The sequence below is a fragment of the Diprion similis genome, chromosome 11 (genome assembly GCF_021155765.1).
Source record: "Diprion similis isolate iyDipSimi1 chromosome 11, iyDipSimi1.1, whole genome shotgun sequence".
NCBI lineage: Eukaryota > Metazoa > Arthropoda > Insecta > Hymenoptera > Diprionidae > Diprion > Diprion similis.
In genome coordinates, this window is record NC_060115.1 from 9,228,206 (window position 1) to 9,248,529 (window position 20,324).

Sequence of the window (20,324 nt, forward strand, 5' to 3'; positions counted from 1 at the left end):
ACCCATCGTGTGTATTTAAGGTCTGTCCATTTTTTTTTTTTCTGAAAATTTTTCAATTTAATATTGCAGTAAACGTCAAATCAGCAGACAAGCAGATTTTTTTTTTGTTATTCGTGTGAAATTTCAACCATTATTAAAATTTTACACGAATCAAGTATTTGTCCGTGCTTTTGAGAGGTGTTTTTTTTTTCTCTTCCTTTTTTTGCATTCGGTACGTTACATTTGTTCAAGTAATAACATCGTCGGAAATTGTTGTTCTTCGAAAAGCTTGTTGCCTCGCACTTTCGAGCCGAATAAAAAAAAAAAAGAAAAAAAATATCACGGTTATTCTGGCAAAGAAAAGAAAAATTTGCATCAAATTTGCAACGTCGTGATTGATTAGAATTGATATATACTACTTATCATCTGTAATTGGCAGTATTCACACAAGTTTTCAAGTGACAAACGTTCGACTATTGTTAACAATACTATCTTACCTTCTTACTTATTATTTTAATTTTTGGTTATTTAAAGGTGTTTTTTTTTTTTGTATGCAAACAAGTGAAACATTTTGATAGCTGATCATCGGATTGGAAATTGTATCTAGAAACTGCTCTTCTTTATACTGTTACCGAGAATAACTGACTAAACATACAAATTGCTGGAAATAAATAAATAAATAAATAAATAAATTGTGAGAGGGCGAAAACTTTTGAAAATCAGTATCAATTTTCTATTTCATTTGGAACCAATGTCTGTATAGGAAGATTATATACTGCAGAATATTTATATCAATTGAAACAGCCAAAAGAATATTGTTGGAAGTTTCGTGAAACTTTATTAATACTTGAAATTTTGAGTCAACGTGAAACAGCTCGTATTTTTTTTTTCAACACTTTACCCTGTGAGCAGTTCTTGGGTAATTTTCTTTTTCTCCCTTTTTCTCTCTCTTTCTTTCTCTCTTCGCGGCATGCGTGGGTGGCGAGGCGATTAAGGCACGCCACCGAGTAAACCTCGTGCAGATATCATGTGCGAGCTCATTGTGTAATATGTCATTTGTATTCCGAGCGTTAAAAAAAACTATCCTCGACGATTTCGTGCGACGCGTGTCCGCACAGCGAAGTTGATACAACTGTAAGTACGTACGTAATACAGAGAGAGAGAGAGAGAGAGAGAGAGAGAGAAAGAGAGAGTTTGAGCGTGTATTTCATATATGGTATATACTTATATACTCACATTTAGGTAGGTGGAGAGATATCATTGAGGAAAAACGAATAAACCCAAGACTCCGAGGTTCGCGCCCACTTCGCTGGTTAAATTGCAAAATTGCGCGAAAAGCAGATGAACGGGTTCACGCGTGGGTGACTCGTTTGAAATCACACCTTAGAAATTTCTGTGTGTATGGTTGTTTTACGTGTACAACGAGGTAACGGGAGATACGAGTGAATCAATAAATTTTAATGTTTTTGGATATATTTATTACTACCGTCAGAGGTGGACAGTCTAGTTGAAAAAGTGAAATGGTAGAATGAAAATTCGACACGTTTAACTTGAAATTGTATGTTGGATTGGATTTCCTGCAAAGTTTTTGATTATACACATACGGAATTTTAGTTGGTTATGTATTATAACTTTAATGGAAATATGTGAGACTGAGATTAATATTAACGTTAAAGTGTGTGTATAACGAAACTTTGAGATTTAAAATTTGTCATTTTGAAGCTTAGGGATAATCGAAGGAGTTGAATTTATCAAATTTTAGTTTATTTATGCTGTATTATAGAAGATTTTAAAATTGCGAAACAACGAGTTTTTCCAAAAATGTACCGTCACAATAACGCTACAAACTTCGACCTGATAAAATATCTTAAAAGTATTTGTTTTGTTATTTTCTTCTTTGATACTAGAATTGTACTACTTTTCTATTTTTTCAGCTATAGATTTTTTTCATCCATAATATAGAAAACCGCCTAGTATACTCAATTATATTATTTGACACAATTTTTCAATCCCTTTACGTTAAAACTGTTCTACCAACAAATTCGGAACGCAACGATGCATGTATTCTGTTATTATAACCGAAAAAATTATCGCTAAATGAATAATATTTATAAGAAAATTTTCAAAATCTATTATATCGTACAAACAATCTCGTCTCAATTTATTTCTCGTTAATGTAAACGGTATAAATTACATTTGCGTATTTCATTAATGTTTTAATTTTTAATATCCACGATTTTATCATCATTTTTGTAAAAGCAGGCTGAAACCTTCGTTTATTTTTCCTGGAATAGAGAGGGAAAAAAAGGAAGGAAAAAAAAATTTATCCCCTTATCAATCGTTCCTCGCAAGACATATCGATAAATAATTATTGTATACTCGTATATATATATATACATATGTGATAAATTATTAGCACTTTTTCCCTCTTTGTTATTTATCGCTTCTTTCCCACGTTTATTCTTTTTATTCTTCCTCGGTTTTTCTTTTAGACCCTTCCTTGTCACGTCTCGATCTTTACGTCAATTTGACAAGAAGTTAATAGCCTCCTCCCACCGTTCACATTAGTATGTCAAATTACCGCACATGATAATACGTGTGTGATTCTAAATCTAATCGTAAATTGTTTGATTCTTTCTTATTCTTTCGCTTCTTCTTCTCGTCGTAAATCTTGTCTATTCTTTGCGAAAGAATAATGCTGCACTCGTATATATCCATACGTTGTAAATAAATATAGATCAATTGATTCGGTGAGCATATAGCGTAACAATTTATCAGGTATAGGTATTATCGTCTACCTATCATACCTATGTTTCATACATACATACATCTAAATTTAATTTTTACGTATACAAGGCAGAATTAATTACCGATTCTGAATTATATGTTCGAGAATTGATTCTTTCAGGCTATAAAATGAATGAATCTTTATGAAAAATATTTAAATACAAATGATATTACGCCTTACGACGAGAACAGGATTTAAATATTATATTTTGTATATTACAAATGCCTTATTCGCAAATTATCGATTATCGATGATCAGCCTAATTTTATATCTATAGATATATCAACTTCCTTAATTTATGTATAAGGCACACTCTCGTCATTCGCAGACTGTTGTTAATTTTTCGTAAAGCGAGTTCGCTTTTGTTATTATCAGAACACGTCGTTCAACTAGTCGTTGTTGGAGTTAAAATTCTTTTTAATTCAAACGTTATAGTTATTTAAATGTGAAATGATAAATCGATCCACGGTTCCCGTTGACGTCGTTTGGTTATAACCGGTATAAGGTGATAGGTACCTACCTACCTACGCACCTACGTACCTACACACGAGGTAATAATAATGCATCATGGCCGAGGTTGGTGTGAGTTAGCCAGCTCGTGCTTGTATATAAAGCTAATTGTATTTACTTTTCAATTAAAAAAGGATTAAGCAACTTGGTAAAAGTAATTAAAACGAAGCTCAACGTTTGCGCGGCAACAACGCTTTGTGGATGATATATAATATTTATAAAAATGAAGTTATAGCGGTAGATCGCCTGCATGCGGGTTGGTTGGCCGGCGGCGGAGAGTTTATTTCTCGGTTGGGCGGAAATTTCCTCAGCTGCAGATTAATAAATGAATTTATACTCTTCCGCTCCGGGATTCTTGATGTTAATAAGAAGCTATAAAAAAGGGGGTAATTTTTAACGGTAAAATATTCAGTACCGAGTCCCAAGTCTTTTGATTAAAAAGGAAAAACGAAGAAGAAAAAAAAAAAGTAATACAGGAGAGGAATATTGCAAGGTGCGGAAAAACGGAGAAAGAGAGAGAGACAGAGAGAGAGAGAGAGAGAGGGATGGACGGATGGAAAATGACGAGAAAATAGCGACGGGGGAATACTAAAGTCGTTTACTTTAGAATTAAGGTAAATATCCCTGCGCGGATTAACCGAGTTAGAAAATAAATTTGCATTTCTTACACACTTACACACTGACACGCAGAGCAAGTAGTCAGCTTCTTTAGAAGCTCGGCAACGCGACGAAGACGACCTTAATCTAAAATCCCTCATTATAATTTTCAAGATCACATGAAATTAAACTAAATTCTCTCCCAAGTTCTATATACATTTATATTTACATGCATATATATATATATATATTTACGATTCGGTGACGTGGAAGAAATTTTGCAAAGCTTTCGCATCGTTGTGTATAATAAATAATGTATAAATATCTGGGTTAGAGGATCCAATTTGTATAATATATATATATATTGAAAAACTCACGAAAACCAACAGATTTTTGTGGCAAACATTTTTTATTCCTAAATATCTGTTCTTCGAATCTACACTTGCCACGTTTTAATATAATCTCATCTTTCTTTTCGCAAAAATTTTCGGACAGAATTTACATCGAGTATTATCATCATCAGATTCGTATACCGTTTCTTTTTCTATTATATTGGCATGAGAAAGAAACATTCTTAAACACCTGATGGAGGCGTGTATTGATTTTTGTATCCGCAATGGACAGCGGGTAATGGCCAACTCGAGTTCACTTCCTGTGCGACACGTTTCACCTAGACTCTGTGTAGCTTCACGATTCTGGGCTCGAATTACCCCAACGTTGTTGTATGTATATACATAAATGTGTCCATATTGTGTATATGTATATTCGTATAGGCGTGGTAATTCAATATGTATCTACATATATAATATCTCTACGATGACGATGACGATGATGATGATGATGATGATGATGATGATGGATTTATTAATCCAGTAAAATAGGTGCGCGTAGACACGGATGATATGATTTTTTTTATACCGACAAGTAGACACAATATTTCCTCGTATAGTGACAATGAACGTAAAAAGTACACGTTTTTTATAATAGTCATTTGATCAATCAATCAATTTCTCATTATGATTTACTATATCTTTGTTTAGAACTGTTTACAGATATGATTTTTTTTTATTATTTGTTTATTTTTTCAAACTTTAAGGTTAAAAATTTTGCTCGAATATATGATAACGTATGATTGTTTGATCGTTTTCTCAATTAACGTCGTGTAACTGAATTACTTTTACTCACATCCGCTGGAGTATTGGACGAGCCGAATGTGTAATTAATTCGAACTTCGGAATACGATCGGTCAACCGAATGCTAATTTATTTCACACTGCACGCCATCAAGGGGAAAGGAAAGGGAAGGAAATTAATGATATAAATAAACGCTTATCAATTAACGATGACTAAACCCTACTCAAGAATCTCATCGAATTCAATCATAAAAAAATCACAAAAAAAGTCGCTGGGTGCTGAGGAAATATCGTGTTTGAAATGGCGAAATTTTGTCAGACTCGCGGGACCCGGATCACCCGGTATAACCGAACCCTCGCCCTTCTCGTCGAAGAAGACTTCCAGTATTTCGCCTTCCCTGCTACACCCCCCGTCGCCTTGGCAACAGGTTGTGACGTTGGGCTCGAATATATGACTCCGGATGTAGAAAGGCGTCGGAGCTAGAAGGAAGTAGAAACGTGAATGGAGTGAAAGCTCAATTTCGACAAATCGAAAAGAAGTGGATCGTTCATTTGTTGCAATTGATTGTTGTAGGGAGAGGGATTATCAATTGAGATCTACCCTCCATTTTTTCAAAACTGAAAACGCGAATGTAGCGTTTTTTCTGAAAATAAAAAATTGTATAATTCACAGTGAGTTATGAAAGTTTGCGAATCACAAAATAAGTATTTTACAATTTATTTCTAAGCGTAGAATCAACCGGTTTGTTATAATTGTCCGCTGCGGCGAAAACCTTATCTTATCGTATGTAACAACTACAAACGGAAACCACACACCGAAATAAAACGAAAAGATGCGAATTAGTCCCGATGTTATAATGAATTGCGTTTCGAAAGGTCTTTGGATTTGATCTTATATCATGGAAATTTCTTCGTCGAACGGTTATTAATTTTCTACAATAAGTTATGCATCGTTTTCACGCGCGCAGCTTGTGTATGTATACGGTCTTTGTATTTGCAAATTATTATTTACGAATCTAAGGAAAATTCATCCTTTTTTCTCATCATCACGAGTTTTTGTTTTTCTTTCACCTTTAACCTGAAGATATAGGGAAATGTGTTCAAATAAAATTTTCTCTTATAATTCGAGGGAAGTTTCGGATTTTTTTTTCTACATTCCACATGAAACATCGTATATGCTTAACAACTCAATTATCTTCACTATAGCAAACAGCAGATAGAATTTATGATACACTTGCGTAGAAATTGATGATATTTGTATAATTTAAAATCGTGTTAAAATCCATTAAAAATCTGTTTCTTTGATAATAAAAAAAAAATAAGTAATAATAAAGGCGAAAGCTTGGGAACTTTTTTCTCCCTCAACCCCCATCTAACGATCCAACAATCCAACAATCCAAGTGTCGATCACGACTATTCGTCATTGTAAGATTGAACAAAACGAGACAGCGCAAGCGGTGCGTTTGGTTTTCGGACACCGGGTACATGGGGAGGAACATCACCGCGGCAAATGCATAACACGGCAACACGCCAAGGGCGATGCACCACCCGATTTTCCCCAGGGGCAAACCACCCCTCGGCACAATCGGGGAGCAAGGGTTTGGGGCGGTCGATGCAGTTGCCATGCCAACGAGACGACGGCGTCGCCTCTCGCCTCTCGCCTCTCCCTTCTTTCGCGGCGTCGCCGCTCCCTCCAACCTCCAACCTCCAACCTCCAGACTGCCTCGATATCTCACACCACGGTTGGTGCATTCAACTGCACTCATACACATGCACGCTACATACGAGAGACGATCGTAACGCGAACGACTAGACGCGGATGCTCATGATTTTTCTTGGAAGGGACCGGGAGACGAGGTCTTCCTTCTCATAATCATCTTAAACGGCAATTAGTTTAAGGTTCACGGTTCAAACAGCATTTACACGTTGGTTAGGTTTATTCAAAGACATTTTACTCACGAGATCCATAGGCCAGTGCAATTCCAAGGCTGTCGTTGAGGCGTTCGGAGTATCGGATTTCGGATGACGGAGAAATTTTGAATTGATTGAGTTTTCTTTCTTTGTTGAACTGTACGAATTTTTTTTTTTTTTTTACTTCGTTTATAAAACTGCACTGGTTAGATGATAAAGAGGTGTTGATTTTGATTTAGGTATAAGGGACGGGGGTATTCAGTTGTTGATATCGCAGATCATTTTGGAAAGCACGTTACATTAAATCACATGAAATGGCGTGGGATTGTATGTGCATTCACTCGTTGAAATCACAAATCAATTTTAACCACTTTAAATCGCTTGAAATCATTGCAATCGCTCGTCACTCGATCTATGACTGAATGCTACCCCCTCGCGTACAAGTTAGTGAAGATTGACGATGAAAGTTCTGTCAAATGACACCTTAATATATTCCGATGTCGTGTGATGAGGAAATCTGCATAAACTGCAGATCTTAACTCTCTAATAGTTTTGAAAGACGGCATGAAAAAACGTTATTTAGAAAAGTCAAATATTTCAATGTCGCAGTATAGTGATTCTCTTCAATGTTACCAACTTCAATATCCTAGAAAGCCACGTTCATTGCCAATATTAAATATACCAAGTTTTTTGCCGAGCATATTTTCTCTCGCAAATCACCAGCCAGCTCGCTTAAAACGCGGTCTCGTCGAAGTTTCAATGCAGCAGACGGAACGAGCTCGTCGTCGGAGGGCACTTTGCAATTAGTATCTACCTCCGTAACGCAGATGTTGATAATATCTCGTCTGACATTATGAAACGAGTGCGATAGTTGCACCTTGTGGTTTATCGACCGACGCGATGATAGTCGTGAGGCAGACAGTCGTAGTCGAGAAGAGGAAGGGGGGGAGGGTGGTGGTAAAAGATTTTACTTTCGCTCTTCGAAACGTCTGGCTCTGTGACGTGTGGTGTGTGGATGAGGTACTCTAAGGCTGTGTCTCTGCTCTGTGAGTATCACCGCGCATCGCGAGCAATAATTATTATTCTCACTGGCAAAGACTCGAGGTGTAATTACGCCAAACAGCCAAGACCGTAACGCCAACGTTATACCCTCTACAGTTGAACAACAACTTACCGTAGAAGCTAGCTTATCCACCAGCCACCTAATAGAAGTACTTGAAGAACTTTTACGGTTCTTTACAGCCTCGCTCTAGAAGTACCAACCTACATAGCTTCCGAAATCTAATTAGGATGGATGGTGGAAGAAGGTATACCAAAGTTGGTGGAAATCTGGGAAATGGATCTTTGCTGTGAACATTAGTATGTACAATATAACGCTATTTCCGTCACTAAAGAATCCGATTTGGTTTCAGATTATTATTAACAAGCACAATTCAAAGTTGAGGTTTTAAATTTCGGAAACCTCCATCAGACTTGGAATTAAATTCTATGACAAACTTTTTCATAATTCACTTGAATATCCTTACATGACGATGAATTCGTCGAAGGTGAATTGTCGTTGATTGTGAAACTGCCTTGCGAAGTTGTTCAATCCTGTGAAAGGTTATCTAGCGATAGAATCGATAGTATAGTCAAAAGTCGAGGATACTTTTTTTTTGCCAAGCGACGCGAACATCGACCTCAAAAACCACAATCCTTGGGCCAAATACCTGTGATTGTCATCGAAACTCTCTCTCTCTCTCTCTCCCGTTATTGGTACCTTCCTTGGCCTCAGCACGCGTTCAAGCGGTGAAAGAAAATACCGAACGAGAGTGTCTCCCTAATTCCATGGATACCGAAGAACCCCAATGGAGGTTTTACTCGTCGAAACTCGACCCTCGGGGATGAAATTTCCACCCCTCAGCCCCTGTTATCCGGATCTCGAGTCGCCCGAGCTCCGGTGATCGATCCAGGGTGCACGCGGCTTGCAGCTGCGTAAGTGCGTGTGGGAAACCTTCCGGTTCAATGCGCGCACGCTTTTGTCCTTCTAGGTCTGCATGCAAGTGTGTGTGTGTGTGTGTGTGTGTGTGTTAGTTCTCTTTACTGAGCAGATGCGTATACCAACGCATACTAATATATATATATATATATATGTATATATATGTATATAATATATGTATATATATACATGTATTAATGCGTCGGAATGAGGGAAGGGTGATTCCATAAATAGAAAGCCATTCGTTGTTGGGGTTGGATATTGAACCTCGAAAATATTGTGGGTTGGTAACTTGGTCTTTACAGGGCATTGACGGAATTCTATGGTTCTCTCTCTCTTTTTCTTTTTATACGTATTAAAAAAGGAAAATTATCTCTGTTTATACCGTGGACGTTTCTTTTTCGAAAAACTGGAATAGGTGAGGAAACGCTTCTTCCTCTCTTGGCTATATCTCCAAGGAGTAAGTGCCAACTTAATCATCAGTTGGGAAAAAAAAAAAATCTTTTTCGTACTTTTTAGATTCTAGCAGTGTCCTTGGAACTGATTCCCATACCATATATTATAGACAAAGGCTATATGTGTATGAACAGCTATGCGTCGAATCGGTGATACATTAGTTCTGAAACTACGCAGGAATTGTCTCTCTCCTTATTTTCACACTAATAGAGTATAACAGTCAACTTACTATACTCACGTGTATTAATAGTCCCTGAGACGAAGGTGTATAGAGCGCGAAATATAATATTCGCGAAAGTGTTCATATAGTGGCTTATTATAATATACCCACCACGTACCTACAACTTTCACTTTCGTTTCCTGAAATTGATAGTGACTGATATATGTTATAAACAATTTTCTAAAATTCTCTCCCATCGAATCCGCGGTTAGAAATTATCGATCGTCGTTTCTACACATCGTCGTTAGAGAGAATTGTTACTATGTATAGACACAAAAGATTTGTGAATTTTTCATACAGAAATATTGCATGTGTGTAAAATGAAACGTAGGCTAATGAATCACTATACTATATCGACCATCGTGAAGTGACATAGAATCACGCTTACGCCGAGGTCGTTGATGACGAATTTCCAGGTGAATTCCCCGTCTTACTCCGAGACTCGGGCGAGCGAAGCCACGTGGCCCCCGCACCATCCGGTTCTCCTCAACCTCTCGAGAGCCGACGGAGCAAGAACTCGTGAGTTCCATGACCTTCGCACAATGTGTCCTTGGCTACCACCTGGGAGGAGGATGCTACGTGCGGGTGCCTACGTGACGGTGTAAATGATGGCCCGCATCAGCTAACCATCGATCACGGAAGTTTGCCTCACATTTTAGGTTTTAGCTCTCATTACGGTCAACCGAAGAAGTCGTTAAAGACTGTATGCGGCCGTATAATTGTTCCACATCCCGCGAAACTTCATTTCTTCACCTTTCAGTTCACAACTCACGTTCACGTCTACAGCATCCTTTCCGAATATACGCAAAGTACCTACATGGAAGTCTATATTTATTCAGACACGTTTGTCACCGTGACAAATCCACTGTCGAATCTTCTTGGTCATTTGGATTCTAGCGATGTCTCTTCGTCTTTTTCTTCGTCTTTCGGTACTCGTTACAGAGAATTCTTTTTTCCTGATGATATCGGGGATGTATATCTTCTGAAAGTTATTTACCACTCTTTGCTATCAGATCTTATCTACCAAAAGTAAATTCGACATTGAATTTTTTAAGTTAGCTTCTTTTGTGTCGTATACCTAGTCTTTATTGGTCAGTTTCAGACATTTTTCAGTACATATTAACCTTACAAATTACATATAAACTTGCAAATTATGCTCATTGTTGAACATGTTCCAATGATGTCTGATGCCAGTGATTAGAATAGGGTGATCCAAGTGAGATAGTGATTTTTTTTTATTTCTGAAAAGTGATGTCAGTCCTTGGGACCAACAACGATTTATGTTTTGAAAGTCGATAGGTGAATACTAAATTTGTAACTTCAACTTGCAGTTGAAAGACATTTAAAAATCATACCGTCTTCGACAAATGACAAATATAGTTATAATCACCGTTCATTTGAACTCCAAGAAACCCCAAATTTACGTCACTTACGTCCACAACTACGGAAGAATATTAAATATTTAATGTTTTTCTTTCACTATGATAAAAGACGCACAAAACATTATCGAATCCTTGTTGAAAGTTATGTAATCCTAGCAAAGCTGGAAATAACAGCCAAGCCCGAAAATATATACTCAATTCCGTTCGATGGTTTCGAGTCCTTTCCATCATGCGTAACGTTCTTAAATTAATTGCGACCAAACCATTTTTGAACAAATTACGAATTTCACGTCTGACGGTAGTTTTTCTTTAATTGTTACAGGGATGCCGGTTGACTGAAGATGGCCTCACCGACACCATCGTTGGAATCACGTGCAAACTCACTTGGATCGTTATCCTCGCTGTCCCCGTTGACGGTGAGTGGAAGCTCTCCACCAGCAAGTGACTCCGCGATCTGTGACGTCGACAGCTGTGATCTTTGCCTCGACGCTAAACCCGGCGACGCACCTTGCCCGCACTGCCGTTTAGGTGGTGTACGCTGTACCGGTTGTAAATCAACCGAATCCGACGCTGTTGCGCGGTGTTTCGATTGCGCAAACTTTCTCTGTCCAAACTGCGTGATGGCACACCAATTCATGCACTGTTTCGAAGGACACCGAGTCCTGAATTTGGGCGATTCAAAGATCGACGAGCCCAAGCACAACCTTGTGGTCAACGGTGGAAACGGGGAGAAGACACTTCTCTGTCCCAGGCACAAAAACGAACTTCTCAAGTACTACTGCAAGCCCTGCGGTGTTCCCGTATGCAAGGAATGCACCGTTTCGGATCATCTCGCACCGCTTCACGACTGTGCGCACATCTCGGAGGCTGGGCCTCAACAGTTGGAAGCGGTTGCACGAGCCGTTCAAGAAGGTAGAGCGAGGGCCTCGGACATCAGGACGGCGGTCAAAGCCGCGGATCATGGCGCGGCCAGACTTCAAGTACAATACCACAAGGCTCAGAACGAGATCAACGACACCTTCCAATTCTACCGATCGATGCTCGAGGAGCGTAAACAGGAACTCCTTAAGGAACTGGAGTCTGTATTCTCCGCGAAGCACATATCTCTAGGTGTCGTTACACAGAAGGCAAACGATACCGCGGACAAGATACAACAGACCTGCGACTTCGTCGAGAGACTGACGAAGTACACGACGGTCACGGAAGTACTGATGGTCAAGAAGTTGCTGGACACGAAACTCCAGGCTTTGATAAACTCCACGCCCGACGTGACGAACCACACGGCGGATCTAGAGTTCGTCAGCAATTATCAAGCCATACAGGTTGGCGTCAGGAACACCTTCGGCTACGTCAGGAGCAGCAGCGAGAGCAACGCTGGACCCAGCAAGCAACCCCCGATCGCTAGACCTACAGCCCTGTCGAGCGGAAGCAGCAACGGCAGTAGCGGACCCGGAAGCGCGGGATCCCTTGGTGGACTTCTACTGGATAGACCGTACAGCAATGGCCTCGTCTCGACGAGCACGACCTGCGCCGTTTCGACGTCGCCGTCACCGTTCGAGAGCAACGTCATATCGAAGAGGTTCAGCACGGCTAACAGTCTCGGTCCGTTCTCGACCACCATAAGCGACCTGAACCTGAACGGTATGAACCCGTACGAAAAGTGGAGCAACGGCGGATGCGACGCTTATCCGGTTTCGGCTAACGAACACTTTCCACTACCCCAAGCACCCGCAGATTCGGTCCTTGATCTCACGTCCAAACTCATGTCGGCAGCGATATTTCCACCCAAGTCACAGATCAAACGGCAGAAGATGATCTATCACTGTAAATTCGGCGAGTTCGGGGTCATGGAGGGACAGTTTACGGAACCATCGGGGGTCGCGGTCAACGCTCAGAACGACATCATCGTTGCCGATACGAACAATCATCGCATACAGATATTCGACAAGGAGGGACGCTTCAAGTTCCAGTTTGGAGAGTGCGGGAAACGGGACGGTCAGCTACTTTATCCCAACAGAGTGGCGGTCGTTCGCACTTCCGGGGATATAATAGTCACCGAAAGGTCGCCGACCCATCAAATACAGATATACAATCAGTACGGTCAGTTCGTGAGGAAGTTCGGGGCCAATATACTTCAGCATCCACGAGGGGTGACCGTCGACTCGAAGGGAAGGATCGTCGTGGTCGAGTGCAAGGTCATGAGAGTGATAATATTCGATCAGGCTGGTAACGTTCTTCAGAAGTTCGGCTGCTCGAAGCACCTCGAGTTTCCAAACGGTGTCGTGGTCAACGACAAGCAGGAGATATTCATCAGCGACAACCGTGCCCATTGCGTCAAGGTGTTCAACTACGAGGGTGCCTACCTAAGGCAAATCGGCGGCGAGGGGATAACGAATTATCCAATCGGCGTCGGGATCAATGCCGCCGGTGAAATACTCATCGCCGACAATCACAACAATTTCAATTTAACAATATTCACTCAGGATGGACAACTCGTATCCGCTCTCGAGAGCAAGGTCAAGCACGCACAGTGCTTCGACGTAGCATTGATGGACGATGGTTCCGTCGTACTTGCGAGCAAGGATTATCGACTTTATATTTATCGTTACGTGCAGGTACCGCCTATCGGAATGTAGAGGAGGAAGAGTCCTCTTGTTATTAATTATTGGTAACCGCAGAGCGTACCGGCCAACAATTCGACTCCCACGCGAGCTCTGGCCGTCTCGTCTCTTTTCATTATTCCATCACTCAGGCAAAGGAACAGAACACGAAACAAAAAATAAAAAAAACAACACACATACACAAACACACTATATTTGTCCCTATTTTACTACTACTACCACTACTACTACTACTACTACTACTACTACTACTACTACTACTACTACTTATTACTATTATTACTATTATTATTATTACTACGCTACTACTATACGTAATTTGAATCGGTGTGTGCGTACGTGTCCAGATGCCGTGTCTGTAAGTAAGAAGAAGAAGAAAGAAAAAAAAAAAAAAAAAAATGTAGCGTTCAAAGGTGTTTGTTTGTTTGTTCATTTCAATGCTAGGATTATTGGGTCATGCAGGTTGATGATTCCAAAAATTAATATTATTATGACACGGCATTACATTGCCAAGGCACAAAATATTAAAAATTACAAAAATACAGACAGACACAGAGACACACACACACAGACGCGCGTGTATTAGCCACCCTTAATAACGTGCATCCACACGAGCGTATGAATAAAAGGAAAACGTAAAATCCCTTTCGAAATGAAAGAAACCACGAAGAAGAAGAAGAAGGAGAAGAGAAAAAAAAAATGATCGAAAAAAAAACGAAAAAAAAATGAAATGAAACTTACTTGTTAATGTTGTTATAACTGATAATACTGTTGTTGTTGTTTAGTTGTAGAGCTCGCCGCCGCTAGTCACTTGTTCTCCCTTTTGCTCCCATCTCATCTTCCACACGAACAAAAACTAATGGATTATAAGAAGAAGCATGAGACAAAAAGATAAAAAAATAAAATAAAATAAAATAAGAATAAACGAAACAAAAATAATTAACGAAGTTACGATTCAAAAGCAAAGAAAAAGAGAAAGAGAAAAGGAAGAAAAAAAGCAAAACATAAATAACAAAGCAAACACCCACACACTTAATGATATAGAAAGAAAATATTATCTTTCGTGTATTACAATCATCAATCATCGTGTCCACGATCGTCATATTTTTCATCCACATACAATCATCGTCATATTTTATATCTATCATTATTACGAATATATACTTACTACTTTGTTATATAATAATCGGCATTCGGCGTGGCGTCTGCTGCACTCAAATTTTTTCCCTTCGTTCTTTATCTTCACATCTGACTACACCTTTCTTTCCGTCTCTCTCTCTCTCGTTAAAAAAAAATTCAAAACTCCACTTCGAATTTTCTTTCTACACGCATACGCGATCATTCCATCCCTCCTTCATTCTTCTCCGTTCCGACGTACACATATCGTTTCCGTTGTTCCTCCCCCGCGATGTAAACGGTGGTGCGAATGAAAGTTGTTTATATATTCACCATTTTTACACAATCGTAATAAATGTAAGTTTGTAAATCGTTTCCCCGCCTCATCGTCTCACATTTTTTTATCATTCATTCATTCGTATTATTAATTTTATTATCATTATTATTAATAATATTATTATCATTATCGCTATTATTACTATTACTATTATTATTATTATTATTATTGTTGTTGTTGTTGTTGTTTTTACAAATCGAAAGATATCCTCTCTACACACATCTCGATGACTCTCTTTCTCCCTCGTAATTCTCTCTACTCCGCAACAAGACCTGAATTTGTTATATATTGTCTAGTTGATCGGATAATTTAAAAGCAAATAAAAATAAATAAATAAATAAAAATAAACAGAAAAAAAAAACGGAAAACAAGAAAAACGTGAAAATCATGAATACGACGGAATATTTTAAATTATGCATTGGTGTGAAAATTATACACCGAAATCGAATTTATGGAAATGTACTCGCAATTTCAGATTACACGCGTTGCGTTTCGTTGCGTTGCGTTGCGTTGCGTTGCGTTGCGTTGCGATTTCGCGATAGATCGAGAAAGTACTTCATAATAAATATGTATTATATACATGTTTTAATTATGCGCGTTCGTCGACAAGTGAGGGAAAGAAAGTGAAAAGAAAAAAGAAAAAGAAAGAGCAAAAAATAAAGGCATTCTAGATACCGAGGTAAACGATCAACCGGTGCAGACAAAAAAAAAAAAAAAAAAAGTCAACAAATTGTCGGTTGTTAACGGAATTTTGTAAAGAGAAAAATTCGCGTTATATTCCTCAAGTTCAATGACACACGTATAATCGTGATTATTCTCATTTTCTTTCTGACATTCTGATATGCACATGCGTACGTGAGAGTTTATCATGACATTACTCAAAGATGGGTCTAAATTTAAACCTAATGAAGTTTTGCAGTTCGCTTCGGGTGTTTTTTTTTTTTTTATTTTTTTTATTTTTTTTTCAGATAAATAATGAGATAAGAAAAAAAAACGAAAATACAAACCTAACCAGTTTGTTGTAGCAAAGTTTGCAATGCGCGTGTTCAACAGGATTCTCAGCGTATAAAGAATGTCGTCGTTGCTCTTCTCTTTCTCTCTCTCTCTCTCTCTCTGTCTCTCACACACACACACACACTCATTCCTCTCGTGTAAACGGATAATAATGACTATAATAAGCTTTATCGTTCCCAGTATTACGCACTTCTACTATTAACCTACACACAATTAGCACACGTATGCATTGTATGCACATAAATATGTATGTATACGTATATGCAGGTATATGAGTATATCACACCGACGACAGTTGATCCTATGTAGTTATAATTATTCGATATCGCCGATTATCGATATCGTTTCACCGAAAACTGCAAAATCGAATCTACATCCTCCGCACCCTCACACTTCTGCCCCGCCACGTTACACACATGCTTATAAATAATTATATATTAATACCTATGTACAATGAGAGCACGAACAGCGCACCTATATATACCGTGTGTCTATAGTTTAAACATATCGGACAAGCACGTATAGAGAGTATAGTATATAGTAGTGAATTAATTATTGCGTATTTAAGCGTTTGTTTGTTTGTTTGTTTGTTTTTTTTTCTCTTCTTTTCTAGTTTTATATGCTGGACATTTTTTCTATCTCTCTCTCTCTCTCTCTCTCTCTCTCTCGTTTCCTTTATTTTTTTTTATTTTTTTTTTTTGCTCCCAGTTCTATTCGTTTTATAATTCTCTCACTGTGAGTACGAGATGAGATGAGGTGAGATGAGATGAGACGAAAATCTCCTCTTTTTCTTCTTCTATTACAGCCATCTTTTGCTAAGTGTTTCTTTCTCTCTCTCTCTCCCCCTCTCTATTACCCTACATATACCAGTGATTGTATCGTATTAGCAGTGCTTTACTTCCTCCTTATTCGAATATATAGTATTAATATATTTTGTTGGATGAGAGTCGTGAATAAATTCCGAAGCGCGTATCCGCGGGCTTATAACTCGACTTCGTGCATGTTCACTACCACTATTATTATTATTATTAATTATTAATTATTATTAATTATTATTATTATTATTATTATTATTATTATTTTTACCCAGTTAACCCGATGTTCGGTTACTGCCCCAGCTATATAATAGACAGTATGACGACACCACGGTGAAAGATGTCACGTATCGTAGGTGTATGAATTATATCTTATACATATATATGTTGGTACAATTTGTAATATTGCAGCTGCGATAATAATTGAATAACAATATCTGACCCGAATTAAAGTTATTATCGCACTAATTAATTATCGCCGCAGACAGTTTAGAAAATTCTCATTGCATATTATTAATGGGAAAGTACGGTTAGCTAGCAACACTTGTCGCCTCCCCCCTCCCACCCCCGAAGCGATAACATGTCTTAATTTACACGTAAATTTTTTTTCGCGTAATTATAAATATCAGTGATTTTTTTTTCTTTTTCTCTCTTTCAAATTGTTTTTTTTTTTTTTTTTTTTTTTACCCAGAATTGTTTTTCTTCTCTCTTGTTCTTAATCGTCAGTTCGAATTGTTTTAATTAAAATACAACGATAGCGGGAGCTGATAGATTGTGACATAAATTAAACAGCTAGATCTTATATGTATATGTATATATATATATAATATTCTTATAGAGAATTTTTTTATTATTATCATGCCTTGTCTTTATTAAAGTCGACGATTTCGGAGGGTGTGAGGGGGGCGAAATTGAGGAAGAATGAAAAATGGAGAATAATATTATTGAAGTTGGAGGATATCATCAGCTTTTTATCTACACTCAGGATCAAGTTTAATTATTATTACTATATTACAAACTGATCGAGTCTAGCATTTTCTAGGCGTGGCGCATATGCCGTGCATGTACGTACGTACGTTTGCCTAACCATATACATATGTAGGCACATGCACTCTGCATATATATCTCTCTGTCTATATACATATAAAACGTATACTTATACGTGTATTTATATTCCCGGAACTTGCGGACTGATAATTATTATTCTTATCGTCCAGAACTTCCGGGCCACTTCGGAGTTATCCACACTGCCGTATAATAATTCCTGCGAGACGAGAGATTCTCTCATCTTTTATATACAATGTAAGCCCTGAGATAGAAAGCGCATATTTCATTAACAATTGATATTATTTATTTTTCATTTTTCATTTCGTTACTTCTAATTTTCTCTCGATCAGAAGAGTGAAATTATTATTATTTTCTATGCTTCTCTCGCTATTCTTGTCTCTTTTCGTCTTCCCTCTTAAATCAAACAATTTATTACTCAATTCGATACTTGCGTCCAAACTTCGTCTCTTCACCGTAATCTCGGAAATTTTGATTATTTTTTGACAACTACGAAATCTTTTTAGTAACTTATAAAATAAAACACAGTTTTGTAAATACTTTATATATGTACTTCGTGTGGCGTTATTATTATGATAATACAGGGGCGTTTTCCCTCCACGCTTGACAACATCAATTTTTTTTTTTTTATTATCGATTCGGATCGCATCCAGTGAGATATATACACATGTATAATAGATATATTTAAGCGTATTATAAATATTAGGGCGGGTCGTTATAACCGTATACTTTCTTCTTTACTTGTCCTTTTTTTTTCTTTTTTCTTTTTTTTTCTTCTTCGTTTTTCGGCGAAATTTAATCCATTCTTATTATTATTAATATTATTATTATTATCACTATTATTGTCCTTATGCAGGTATAGGTGTTATAATTCGCGTTGTATGGTCGATAACTCAACACATCTCTGAAAAGAAAAGACGAGAAATAATTTGAATGAAGAAGGAAATAGAAAAAAAAAAAAAAAAACAAACAAAGCAAAGAAACTAACCAATATCGAAAGAATGAAAAGAAAAATTGTAGAGTAACGTGTGTATAAACGTATAATATATAGATTCTGTAACGTGTAATGCAGTAACACAAATTCTCACACTATTATGAAGAATAATTAACGAGACGACGAAAGAGAGTGTATGAGAGAAAGAGAAAGAGAGAGAGAGAGAGTCAGGGACGGAGGGAGAGAGGAAGGGAGGGAGAGAGAGAGAGAGAGAGAGAGAGAGAGTGAGACAGTTAAAAGTGAATAAATTGAATAAATTGAAGAGATGGAGGGAAAGGGAAAGAATGAGAGTAAGGAATCCTATCAAAAAAGCCGGCGCACTGTTGGTACTGTATACCGTTGTTACTTAATTACTGTTAACATTTACATCCCGTGTGTTTGTTTTACGACGTCTTTTCGGGTTTTTTTTTTTTCTTTTTTTTTTACCCGTGTACATTATTATTATTATTACTATTATTATTATTATTATTATTTCTTCTCTCTTCTCTCGTATACGCGTATACGGACAAGAATTTGCAAATAAAACGGAAAATAAAAGAAAAATCGTCATAGATACGAACAAAACGATCTCGATGAAGAAGAAAACAAAAAAAAAAAAAAAAAAAAATGAAAATAAAATGAAAATAAAATGAAACAAAAAACGACAAGCGGCATAATAGGGGACGTAAAATCCTCACGAATGCAGTGAGACGCGTTAGCATAAAATTGTTATTATATACTATTGTCGATACTATTACCGCTAATTTTTACCATTATAACTATTATTATTATTATTATTATCATTATCATTATTATTATTATTATTATTATTATTACTATTAATATTGATATCGTTTTAAAGTCGTGCTATTCTTATTCGCATGCAAAAGAACGTAGTTATGCAGCAAGTGTGCGTGTGTATAATACTGATGGTATTGTTGTATTATTAATACTTGCCAGAATAATGTTGACGCGCCATGACGGGAAAAGTGGTAGGAAAAGTGAGAGAGAAAGAAGGAGATGTGAAAGAGAACCTGGGAGGTTGAATCGGTTCTACTATACACACTCACATATCGATTTTGTTTTATTCAATTTTTCTCAACTTTTATGTGTATATAAATATAATATATCTAATAACCGCTTTGTGTATACGAAGAAAAATTCAGCGGGGCGGGGTGGGGGAGGAGGGAGGGCGGTGTAAAAAATAAGAGTCAATATCCAATAGAAGCGTTGCATTACGCTTCGTAATAATAACAATAATAATAATTATAATTACCACGACGACGAAAGATTCGCCCTCGTCCCGTATATAAACGACGTATGCACGTAATGAATAATAACAATCTATCAAATTATTCTTAATTATCACGCTGGACAACGCGCGTCAAAATGCCAATATTTTTTTTGAGAAACCATATTGACGTTCCCAC

The 20,324-nt window shown here is 37.6% G+C and overlaps 1 protein-coding gene and 1 long non-coding RNA gene across 4 annotated transcripts in view; both read left to right on the forward strand.

Moving 5' to 3' along the window:
* Positions 1-20,324, forward strand: part of LOC124412232 (brain tumor protein) — a 158,390-nt gene that overhangs the window by 129,528 nt on the left and 8,538 nt on the right. For 2 of the 3 annotated variants that reach the window (XM_046891950.1, XM_046891949.1), the window contains one exon: positions 11,276-14,510. In XM_046891950.1, coding sequence (XP_046747906.1) covers positions 11,295-13,589 — 2,295 coding nt within the window. In that variant the 5' untranslated portion in view covers positions 11,276-11,294 and the 3' untranslated portion in view covers positions 13,590-14,510. Of the gene's footprint in view, positions 1-11,275; positions 14,511-20,324 lie in introns of those variants that run through there. The other variant, XR_006929775.1, reaches the window with a different exon arrangement.
* Positions 1,136-19,338, forward strand: LOC124412234. Its single transcript, XR_006929776.1, has 3 exons — positions 1,136-1,171; positions 5,494-5,496; positions 19,117-19,338. It is a non-coding gene; the product is annotated as an uncharacterized LOC124412234 (long non-coding RNA).